The sequence below is a fragment of the Canis lupus genome, chromosome 1 (assembly GCF_011100685.1).
Source record: "Canis lupus familiaris isolate Mischka breed German Shepherd chromosome 1, alternate assembly UU_Cfam_GSD_1.0, whole genome shotgun sequence".
Classification (NCBI taxonomy): domain Eukaryota; kingdom Metazoa; phylum Chordata; class Mammalia; order Carnivora; family Canidae; genus Canis; species Canis lupus.
The window spans coordinates 101,193,288-101,205,366 of NC_049222.1; the positions used below are offsets into that span (position 1 = coordinate 101,193,288).

At 44.0% G+C, this 12,079-nt stretch overlaps 1 protein-coding gene across 1 annotated transcript; it reads right to left on the bottom strand.

Moving 5' to 3' along the window:
* Positions 1-248: 248 nt before the first annotated feature.
* Positions 249-8,504, bottom strand: LOC119870886 (zinc finger protein 551-like). The gene is given in 5 exon segments (XM_038527567.1): positions 249-2,417; positions 2,419-4,069; positions 5,178-5,255; positions 5,533-5,656; positions 8,234-8,504. Coding segments are annotated over 4 exon segments (1,923 nt in total). The 5' UTR covers positions 5,654-5,656; positions 8,234-8,504; the 3' UTR covers positions 249-2,344.
* Between the last annotated feature and the right edge of the window lie 3,575 nt (positions 8,505-12,079).

The window sequence follows — 12,079 nt, forward strand, 5'->3', positions numbered from 1 at the left end:
GGATCAAGTCCCACATCAGACTCCCTGTGCGGGAGCCCGCTTCTCCCTCTGCCTATGTTTCTGCCTCTCTCTCTCTGTCCCTCGTGAATAAATAAAATCTTTTAAAACAAATCTTTTAATAAAATCTTTTAATAAAAATCTTTTAATAAAATCTTTTAATAAAAATAAAATAAAATTTTTTTAAAAAATAAAATCTTTTAATAAAAATCTTTTAAAAACAAAAAATGAAAAATACTCAATATCACGAACACTTTGGGAAATGGAATTTAAGTCAAAGTGACTCACCATACACTTATTTCAAAGATGTCATGGAACTTGAATTTTCAAGTGCTACTAGTGGGAAAAAGAATAACCATGATAGATCAGTTTCCCATTTCTTAAAAATGTGAACATTCACCTACATTCTAACAGTTTCAGTTACTACAACAAGAGAAATAAAACATCCACATAAAGAACTGAATATAAATATGCATAGCAGCTTTATTTGTAAATACTGCAAACCTAGAAATAACCTGTATATCCAGAAGCATGGGTAGTCATTATTCATAGATTAAAATGCTACTTAGCAATAAAAATAAGCTCATTGTTGAATCTCAATAAGCACGCAGAATGAAGCAAAACAGTACAGAAAAAAAAAAAAAAACCCAACAACCATATACTTAATAATGCCTTATAGAAAATACAAAACTAACCTAATGTAAAGAAAGAAAATTGAGGATTGCCTGGAAGGCTGGAGAAGACAGAGTTATATGAGCACAAAGTAAACGTGGGTGACAGATAAATTGATTTTCACAATGTAGTTTCATGACTTTATACATGTCAAAACTTAGCAAATTGTTAACATTAGATAAGTACACTTTGTTGCATGTCAATTACACAAATTATACCTTAAACAGAGCTTTAAAAAGTATTCCAAAATACAAGCCCAGATGTCCCTCTTTCAAAAGCTTAGAAAATTAGGTTGGCAACCCTATATGGACACTACCGTCTCTTTTCTCATGCCCTGGGAGGAGCATTCTTGCCTCAGTGGCAGCAAACACTGGCAACCATGAAGACTGCTGCCACCTAAATCTACAGGGATACTGGTGGGGTCACAACAGGGTCAGCCCTCTTTCTATGCTTGTTTTCCTGCCTCTAGAGAAATGACCTAGAGGTAAACAGCCCAAAGAGGCTATGAGAATCCACAAAAGCTTTAGAATATTTACTTTGTCAATAACCCCAGCTGTGGGAATACAGAGGTCCTGAGAATTTCTGTACACATTGGTCTTACGAGTCATAGTACTGAAACCAACTTTCAGGTAAGGCATATTTCATCTAATTTACTGTAGTCTCCTCTATGCCATATTAACCCATGTTTCTATCCCACCTGACCCTTAACCTTACAGCAAATGACACTAGCCTCTGAAATTTTCTACGTCATGACACATGGTTACTTTGCAGGATCTACGAGAATTAGTCCTCTCAGTAGTGGTGGGAATGATGTGATATATTATGATCAAGAGAATAAAATGTATGTTGTTCACAGAAGCATGGTATGGGTGGGAGGGGCTGTCACAACAAAGGCCTTCTTATCCAGGTGATCTCCAACCTTTCCTCAAATCATGCCACCAGATTGCCAATTAGGAACATGAAGTCCTGTAGTCTTTCTTTCCAAGCATTGGGCACCAATGTAAATTAGACCAATATTGGACAACTGCTATTTTCTGCCATCATACCATCCCTACTAAAGCAGAGAAAGTATAAGAAGCCCCATAAAAATCTGTTCATGCCTACATGCTGACAGATCACAATTCTGCTTCCAGATCACCTCACACAGTGAACACAACCACCAAAATTAAAGGGGCAGAAACAAAGACCTTTACTTAATGAACAAAAACCAAACCAATGTGCAGCAAGTAGATCCCATGCTGGTGAATTAGAACCTGGAATTTCTTCGTAAGCATAATGTGAAAAGAGTGTCCCTGAAGAAAAGTCCTTCTTAGCAGGTGAGGATGAGTCCTGTGGACCATAACTGGGTTAGGTCTATTCCCTAGAGTCAGAGAGAAAGGAAACGAGGATCTCTCTAAAGGCTCAGGCTATTCATAATTTCCTCAAGCAGATGGGAGAATCTAAGAGATTAGAGTACTCTGGCATGGTGACTGATCTACACTGCACAGATCTGTCAGGTAGTAGAGCTGAATGGCTTTAGTCACAGAAGCTGGCAGTGACATAAATCTGGGAATAGTGCTGGGCAGGTTACACAGTAAAGGGCATCCCCCTAAGTCTTGCATTTTCCCGAAACTTACAAGGAATCTCACAAAGTGTTCATTCAGATAAAAGAGGTTTAAATTCTGGCATATGTCTTTCAAAAAGTCTCCTCTAGTGTTGTCACACTGAGCAGAGAAGTAAAACATTCCTCACATTTAATGGTTTTCTCCAGCATGCACTCTCCTGTGTCTAAGAAGGTTAGACTTTCGACTAAAAGATTTCCCACATTCACTGCATCCATAAGGTCTTTCTCCAGTGTGGACTCTCTGGTGTTGAATGAGGTCAGATTTGTGGGTAAAGGGCTTCCTACATTCATTGCACTCAAAAGGCCTTTCACCAGTGTGACCTCTCTGGTGTTGAAGGAGGCTAGAACTTTGGCTAAAGGTTTTCCCACATTCACTACACCCATAAGGCCTTTCACCAGTGTGAACTCTGTGGTGTTGAATAAGGCTAGCACTTTGGCTAAAGGATTTCCCACATTCCCCACACTCATATGGCTTTTCCCCAGAATGAACTCTCAGGTGTTGAATAAGACCAGAGCGTTGCCTAAAAGATTTCTCACATTCACTGCACTCATAAGGTCTTGTGCCAGTATGAATCCTCTGGTGTTGAATGAGGTCAGATTTTCGGGTAAACGATTTTCCACATTCACTGCACTCATAAGGTCTTTCTCCAGTGTGAACTCTCTGATGTTGAATAAGGATAAATTTTCGGCTAAAGAATTTCCCACAAACACTGCATCCATAAGGCCTTTCTCCAGTATGAACACTCCGGTGTCGAATGAGGTTAGAGAACTGTCTGAAGGACTTCCCACATTCACTGCACTCATAAGGCTTTTCTCCACTGTGAATTCTCTGATGTTGAATGAGTTCAGATTTGCAACTAAAAGATTTCCCACAATCACTACACTTGTAAGGCATTTCTCCAGTGTGAACTCTCCCATGTCGAATTAGGTTAAAAATTTGTCTAAAGGATTTCCCACATTCACTGCAATTATATGGCCTTTCTCCAGTGTGAACTCTTTGGTGTCGGAAAAGACTAGAACTTTGTCTAAAGGATTTTCCACATTCACACTCATAAGACCTTTCTCTAGTGTGAACTCTGAAGTGTTCGATGAGGTTGGATTTGTAGCTAAAAGATGTCCCACATTCACCACGCCCATAATGCATTTCTCTAATGTGTAGTCTCTGATGGTGAATCAGTTTAGATTTGTGGATAAAGACTTTTCCACATTCACTGCATTCATAAGTTCTTTCTCCAGTGTGAATTCTCCAGTGTTTTATGAAACTGAAGTTATGGGTAAGTAATTGTCCACATTCTCTGCATCCATAAGGCTTTGTACCACTGTGAATTCTCCAGTCTTTAAGAAGGCCAGAGATTTGGCTAAAGGATTTCTCACATTCGCCACACTCATATGGCCTTTGTCCACTGTGAATTTGTTGGTGCTGCACAAGTCTGTAGTTGCAGCTGAAGGCTTTCCCACATTTGCCACACTCATAAAGCCCTTCTCCAGAACAGACACTCTGGTGTCGATCAAGTGCATCGCTGTGGCCGGCAGCTTTTTCATATTCACCCCCATTGTACTGACTTTTTCCACTGTGAAAGGCCCGCCCACTCTGGTTGCCACTGTGTGGCTCCTTGCTGTGGGGACTGGTCTGGAGCTGAACATGTCCTGAGGTAGCTGGGAAGTCCTCACCAATCTTCCTACATGTGAAAGACTGCCCTGATACATCGAAGTTGCAGCTTGTCACCCATGAGGCCCGGTGCACATCCCTTTCCCAGGGCTTCTCCCCACTGTCATGCCTCTGTTGCTGGTGAAGGTCTGCACGGAAAGAGAAGCATCTCACACATATGCCACTCCAACTATAGTTTTCTGCCAAGGGTAAATTGTTTGGTGCTCAGCATGGTGTAAAATATCTTTCAAGCTGGCATACACATCTCACAGGGGTGGATCTTCTGCATGGACAGACCTGCTGCAGAAGCCCTGACCTGGGACTCTCCTACAGATAAAGTCTGCTCAGAAGGGGCCTCCCCATCTTCCATCTCATGCCAACAGCCTGAAAGCAGAGACATGCTGAAGAAATGCATACTGGCTTCGGTAGGAAGGGGAAGCTCATTACAAAGGTGTGTCTGACATAACAAGTTGTGTCCATCTGATTGTTCTGAGAACAAGGGAGCTGGGGGCAGGTTGAAGTAGGTGTTGCTTGGTGGTATTGGGCCTCTCAAGAGACCATAATAGAAAAGACCTCAACAGACAAGACACAAGCTAAGGGTGTACCACATAGAAGGCAGGCTCCTGCCTCCTTACTCCTCCTTCAGTAGGCCCTTATCTGCTGGTGACATGGGCATGCTATGTGAAAGGTTGGTTGTGGCCTGTCCCAATAAAATTCAAATGGACCTGTGTAGCTGGTTCAAGGACTACATTTAAGGGTATGTGCACACTTTATGAAACCATATGCAGGTCAATATTGGAGAATATCATAAATGGAGCAGTGCAGAACTGATGGCATGTGAAGACCACAAAGGTGGAAAGAGCCAGAAGTTAGAGATGAAATGACAAATCAGCAAAGAGTTAAGTTGTAGAAGAAAAAGTAGAAACAATATATGGCTAGTGGTACTTGTACCAGAACACTATTGAACATATGGGAAATTCCTGGTATGATTTGAACACAGGCCTGATATCACTGCCTCCCCCAGCTGCCACTCACCAGGGCCAGACCTCCTCTGAGACATTCTTGCCACATCCATCCCGTAAAACAATGTGCACAGTGTTTTCTGTGCACTCACCACTGTGTAACTCCTCAGAACCTGAATGATGTCAGTCTTAAAGAAAGACGCACAGTAAGTGGACACCACTGGCCCCTTGCAACTTGTCATGCAATAATATTCAGGAAAAAAAAATATAAAATACAATAGAAGGAGGGTCTTACAAGAACAGCCCGTGGCTCGTGTGAGTAATGACCAGGCAGGAAGGAGGTGAAACTGGAAGCCATGGATTTGGACACAGCCTGCCAGGGAGAGAGCAAGCAAGGTGGGATCCATCAAGTTAACTTTAAGACTCCTGACTCCCAGAGCCTCCCCTGCACTTTTTGAGGTAACGTGTCACGGATGCTTGGGGAGTCCATTGCTCAGGGTACTATACGCAGCTTAGCACTGATCCTGCAGCATATATAACAAGAAAGTAGTAGAAATTAGCAGAGCTCATGATCCAGCTGTGGGCAAGAAAGAGCAGATTTTGGGGAACAAAGGAAAGGCAGGACATGAGGAGCAATGTGACAATCTTACCCAGCGATGCTACAAGTGCAAAGTTCTCCAGCATCACATCACAGTACAGGAGTCTCTGAGTTTCATCAAGGAGCCCCCATTCTTCCTGCGAGAAGTCAATGGCCACGTCCTCAAAGTTCATACCCTGCCATAATGTGGACAGTTCATTCCATGATCAACATCTCTCCTAGAAGTCCAAGTTAATTATACACCCCCACCCTCCACATCCATCCTCAGCTCAGTCTACTCCACACCTCAGAGGAAATATCAGGCCTGGGTGTCCTTGAAGCTACTCTCTCCTCATATTCCTACTGATACTGTGTCTTCCCCCAACAATCGGCAAATGGGCAGATAGAGGATCCCTGAACTGTGGGCCTGACATGGTAGCCACACTGCCTCTTGTCAGCGTCACAAACACAGGTTAGGGAGAAAAACTAGCTATAAGGAGGGTGTGCATGACTTGACTCATCGCCAAGGTCCCAGGATCATCCCTCCAAGAAACAAAAAATATGACGTGATCCTTCATCCTTATGACTTCAATTCCAAGGCCCTGTGGTCACGTGTTTACACTCTCTCTCTCTGCCATGCCTCTCACAACTGCACTCCCACAGCTACAGTCCCCTCCTACACTACATCAGAGTCATCTCCTTGGTCTCTCTACGGGTTACTCATCATACACGGCCCAGAAAATGCCTGGCAGTTTCAAACAAGATCAAATACTAATCCAGACTGATGGTTCCCACCAACAGACATAGCCTTGAGTGCTACTATGAAGGCCTCCCTCCCTGTGCCTTGCTTCAACCTCACTACCAAGAATGAAATCAGATTTCAGGTACCCACGGCTCTCCTCCACCTGTGTGCCTCCAGTCATAGCTGTCTTCTCTCCATGTAACCCTCATTCAACACTCAAGGTACAAAGTAGGGCCTTGTACCCTACCCCCAATTAGTCCCATAAATGACCACTTGTGCTCCTAAGCCAACCCACCAGCCTAACCTGAACACTTAGGCCCAACCGTGGGACACAATGAAATCCTGGTGAATCTGTTGAACAGTTAATAAGCACCAGCCCTCCATCTCAGCATTATCTTGTTTGAATTACTCCTATGCCACCACATCCATCTGATGTCCACTCATCCCCTGGAGCCCCTGGCCACATACCAAAACATACACTTTCCCTTCTGCCCTCTATGATCACTTCTCTTCCTGATCCATGTTGTGATATCCACATCCCATAACCAGGGAGCCAAACAGGAAACCTAGTCCTCAGGCCCACCCTCTTCTTCCTGGGCTACTTTTACCATATCCTGACCAGGATTCCCCATATTAAGTGACCTACAGCTCCTCCCCGGTCCACACACTCTCCACTACCTTTTGGAGAAGTCTACATTATGAACTCCTCCTCCTCAGAGTTCCAGAGACCCACAAACTGTTCTCTGAAACATCTCCTTAATGGACTAAAAAGAAATCTTGTATCTCCAATGAAAATTATGCTATGAACTTCCCCGTCTTAATTGATGGGAGCTTCCATCCTTCCAACTACTAAAGCCAAACTTCAAGTCATCTCTGACTCCCACCTCTTTTTCTCTCCCTAAAAGTTAGAAAACCCAGGAAGCCACACCTAAAACACTACTGCAGAATCCAGCCACTTCTCCATGGCCAACACTCTGCTGCAGCTACCATCACACTCACCCAGACTCTTGCAATAGCCTCTTCCCTTCTCTTCCCACCACCAACTTTACACCAATATACTCTTCAGTGTGCTGCAGCCCCAGGGAGCCTGATGAGACCTCAGTCAGATCACCTGCCTTTACTCCTCCAAATCTCTCATAATACCAATCACCAGGGTGTCCAGACCTGACTCCTGCCGCACTTCTCCCAGTTCCCATGAAAAAGAAAAGACACCTGCTGGTCCCTGAACCCTCCAAGCCTTTGCACATTCTGGTACGTATGCCTGGGACCACCTTCCACATCTCATGAGCTAAGTACCTAGCCCAGCTCAGATCTGGTAACCTCAAGAGGACTGTTTTACTTCTAGGCTTCAGCACTTCTCAGCACTCTGGACAGTGAGATGATCTTTACAGGGCTCAAGTTTCCTGTGCCTATTATTATTGTGTCCAAGATTGTCTATCCGAGAAACCACCAAGGAGCTGACACCTATGCAAGCGCACAAGGATTTATTTGCAAGCTGGAGCTTGGGTCCAAGTATACCCAACATAGCGGAACAGGGACTTGGACCCCTAGGTTAAGAGGCGTAGCAGTTTTATAGGGGCCAGTGGCCAATGAAATTGTAATACACAGAAAGTTGCACGGATATGTCTGTCCACATGCAGGTGGCCAACTGATTTACAACTTACCCTATAGTGACCGTTTGAACTAGCCTATCATTTGGTCAGAATTGGCGCGCAGGTTTGGCGGGCAAAAGGCGGGGTTTACATTCTTTGGCGGCTAGGGATTCCGCATTCCTAAATGAGCTGGTTTCCGTAGGGGTGTGCTCACTGGCTTGACTAGGGTGGGGTAGTGCCTTAAGCAATAAGGTCATGTGGGGGTTACACATGAGATGGCGGTTGTAGCACAAAATGGAATTAGTCCTGCTCTGCTTGTCCAGGGGAAGGGAATTTTTGTTAAATTTCTTGGGTCCCACAATTATCACCGCCCTTCCCGTCTGTTCCTTCTGTGAAAAGCTTCAGGAAACGTGTTAGAACCCGATTTCAAGACACTTTACCTCTTTTGTTCCCAACTCTCCTTGGCCCCCAGCGTCCTCAGAAAGATGGTAAAACTTCTAAGGCACAACTTGGCCTCACACACTCTGTTGCCTGTAAACACAACTGTCTGGGTTTCCCCAGTGCTCCCGGCTCGGTCGATCTCCAAGTCTTCTGCACGAACCTCACACCTCCCTGCGGCCTGCTCCCGCACGCCAGCGCACCGGCGCTCACATACAGGGCCTCCGCCAACGGCGCCTCCCTGTCCCGGACCCCGGGGCCTGGGCCACAGGGACGCGAGCCGACCTCCCGCGCTCGGGCCTTGAGGGTCTGGGTGGGGGGAGGGCTGGGAGGGCCCGGCGTACGAGCGTTTATCGCGCCGGAGCCCTGGGTACTGCCGCCGCCATCAGAATCGGGGGGCTGAGTGGGGTTTTGCGGCAAGGAAATCTCGATCCCAGCCTGCTGCGAGTTACCCTGGGCTGCGCGGGCTCCAAGCAGCCTCTTTGTAGTGAGAAGAACGCTTTTAGTGTCTTACCGGCCGCCAACCTGGGGCTCCGAAGTCTCAGAGGGAACGGATTCCAGAGAAGCCAAAATGACCGCCACGAGGAGGACGCCGGAAGTCCCACCCTGACCTGGTGCGTCTGCACGGAAATGCCCGTACTGGGCTTTCATTGGGTCAACTCCGCCACCATTAGGCAAATTGACGTCTGGGTAATGTAGTTTCCTTAGCCGCACAGGTGGTTAGAGTGTCCTAGTCCTTGACCTCTGCGAATCAAGGTTTCGTGGTATCTCGAGTGTCTGAGAAATAAGAGGCCATCTAGCCTTCCGGGAAAGAAGCTGTTTACCTATTTTTTAAAGGGCAGTTCGCGGATATTTGGAGTGTTGTCGGCAACTGATCACTTGTTAGAGACATTTCAGACTCCTTGAAGCTCAGAATTCTCCCAGGCTAAAACTATTTAAATTATTCTCAAACGCTACAAATTTAAATGCACACAGTCTCTTTCAGATTCAAAATGCATCCACTCTTAGCTAGAATGTAATAGACATTTTCTTGCTATTGGAATTCATGTAGACGAGGAGTTAGTCGATTTTGTAACTCTTGTCTTTGCTCATGGCCATGACTTGGAAGAAACAGTGATGTTCAGCCGCTCTGAAGGAGGAGAAGGAATTCTCTCTGCATCTGGTTCCCAAAGAGAACATCTTTCCTGCCTGTATATTCAGTGATTGCGTCCAAATCACAAAGCAATGCTATTTATTCATTTAATATTTCTTCATATCTTAAGATATATCCAAGTCCTTTAGATATCTGACATCTATCTCAAATGTAGAGCAACTTGTTAAATTCTGTTGTTATGTGATAGCAGCTACAGCATTCTCATGCAGAGTGTGTGTGCAAAAGAGGCATCTAAACACCATTGTCTTGTCTCCTTGCTGAGGAGGGCTTATCATTGGTTCAAGTGTTTGCTGGGACTGTTGTGCATGAGGAATTGATGATATAGCAGGGAAAAAAGTGAAATGCAAATTGAAGAGGGCTATTAACGATTATGGAGTTATTCAAAGATAGTGGCAGAAATACTCTGGGGAAATATCAGTGGAGGGTGAAAAAACTAAGACCGCCGATAATTTTTATGAGGACACATTTAAGTCTGAGAAGAAATAAGAATTAAGCTGGAGCACCTGGATAACTCAGTTAGTAGAACATGTGGCTCTTGGTTTCAGGTTGTGAGTTTGGGCCCCATGTTAGACCTAGAGTTTACTTAAAAAAAAAAAAAAAAAAAAAAGCTAAGCTGAGTCCAATCTTGGCATTGTCTTTTTAAATCAGTTAATCAGTTTTATCCTAGGGGATTTGTAGTCTTTCTCATCATAGTTTTAACATCTAGATTCATAATAACTAGTGTTACATAACTTTTCTAGGCCTAATGACCATTAAAAGTGTTCTTTAATGAAGATTTTGCTCAAATATGTTGCATATTTTATTTTTTGTCTTTTTTCATTGATATCTTTGATACACAGTCCTTCAGTTAAATATTTACAAATTTATTTCAACCATTCTGTGTTGCAATTCTTAATAAGCATTTTTTAGTTATTCAGTGTTTTTAGGGTTGTCTTTTCTTTTACTAGCAATTCTTCAATACTCCAATGTCTTAGTTAATAATCCTTTTATTAAATTTTCCCAATCCAATTTAATGTGGAGGTTCTTCCTCCTGATTGAATCCTCCTAACTAATAACGGATTAGTTCTGGCAGTAGTCCTAGTGGATAAACCCATATGGACGGGATTTGGGGATTCGTTTGGCCAAACCCTTGGGCTTGAATGAAGTGCTGAAGTGCTGAACCCATGCATGACCCATGGTATGCAGTGACATCATAATGAATCCATTACCTAGAGTCAATTATGATGAAATGGCAACTGCAGCACATGCTTTGAGAGCAAGGGGATGCTGAGTATTAAGGCAGCAATGGTGACTATAAGGAGTTTGGTCTGGGAAGGATTTGAATTCACATTATTGATAACAAAGTGAAAATCGTAAGTGCACTGAGGTCCCCATGTGAGAAAGAGAGTTTCTATGATAGTCCTAATAGAAACTGATTTCTGTAGCTGCAGGATTCCAATTGCTGAAAATCAAAACATTAAATTTATAACTTGCTGGATTACAATGACTGTAGAATATAGTTTTACAATGTTTCTCCTGTGAAAGTTAGGGCATTGGTCGATAAAGTGGGATTCTGAATGTTGGAATGGGGACATCTGGTTGGATGCAAAGAAACTGACAATCTGGAATCCAAGTTAACCTGAGTCTCCCCTGATGTGGATAAAGGGGAACCCTCTTACATTGTTGGTGGGAATGCAAGCTGGTGCAGCCACTCTGGAAAACAGTATGGAGTTTGCTCAAAAAGTTGAAAATAGGGACACCTGGGTGACTCGATGGTTAAGTGCCTGCCTTTGGCTCAGAGTGTGATCCTGGGGTTCTGGGATCGAGTCCCACATTGGGCTCCCCACAGGGAGCCTGCTTCTCCCTCTGCCTGTGTCTCTACCCCTCTGTGTCTCTCATGAATAAATACATAAAATCTTTTTAAAAAATTGAAAATAGAGCTACCCTATAACCTAGCAATTGCACTACTAGGGATTTACCCCAAAGATACAAATTTAGTGATCTTAAGGGACCCCTGCACCTCCAATGTTTATAGCAGGAATGTCCACAACAGCCAAACTATGGAAAGAGGAAAGAGCCCAGATGTCCATTGATAGATGAATGAATAAAGAAGATGTGGTGGTGTGTATATGGAGTACTACTTAGCCATCAAAAAAAAAAAAAAAAAAAAAAAAAGAGGGGATCCCTGGGTGGCTCAGCAGTTTAGTGCCTGCCTTCAGCCCAGGGCATGATCCTGGAGTCCCAGGATTGAGTCCCGCATTGGGCTCCCTGCATGGAGCCTGATTCCCCCTCTGCCTGTGTCTGCCTCTCTCTCTCTCTCTCTCTCTCTCTCTCTCTCTCTCTCTCTCGGTGTCTCTCATGAATAAATAAAATCTTAAATTTTATTTGCAAATTGCCATTTGCAATGACATGGATGGATCTAGAGGGTATTATGCTAAGGGAAGTAAGTCAATCAGAGAAAGGCAATTATATGATTTCACTCATGTGGAATTTAAGAAACAAAATAGGATCATAGGGGAAGAGAAGGAAAATTAAAACGATGAAATCAGAGAGGGAACCAAACAAAAAGAAATTTTAAAAAACATTTTATTTATTGGGACACCTAGGTAGCTCAGCGATTGGGCACCTGCCTTCAGCTCAGGTCATGATCCCAGGATCCGGGATTGAGTCCTGCATCGGGCTTCCTGTGAGGAGCCTGCTTCTCCCTCTGCCTGTG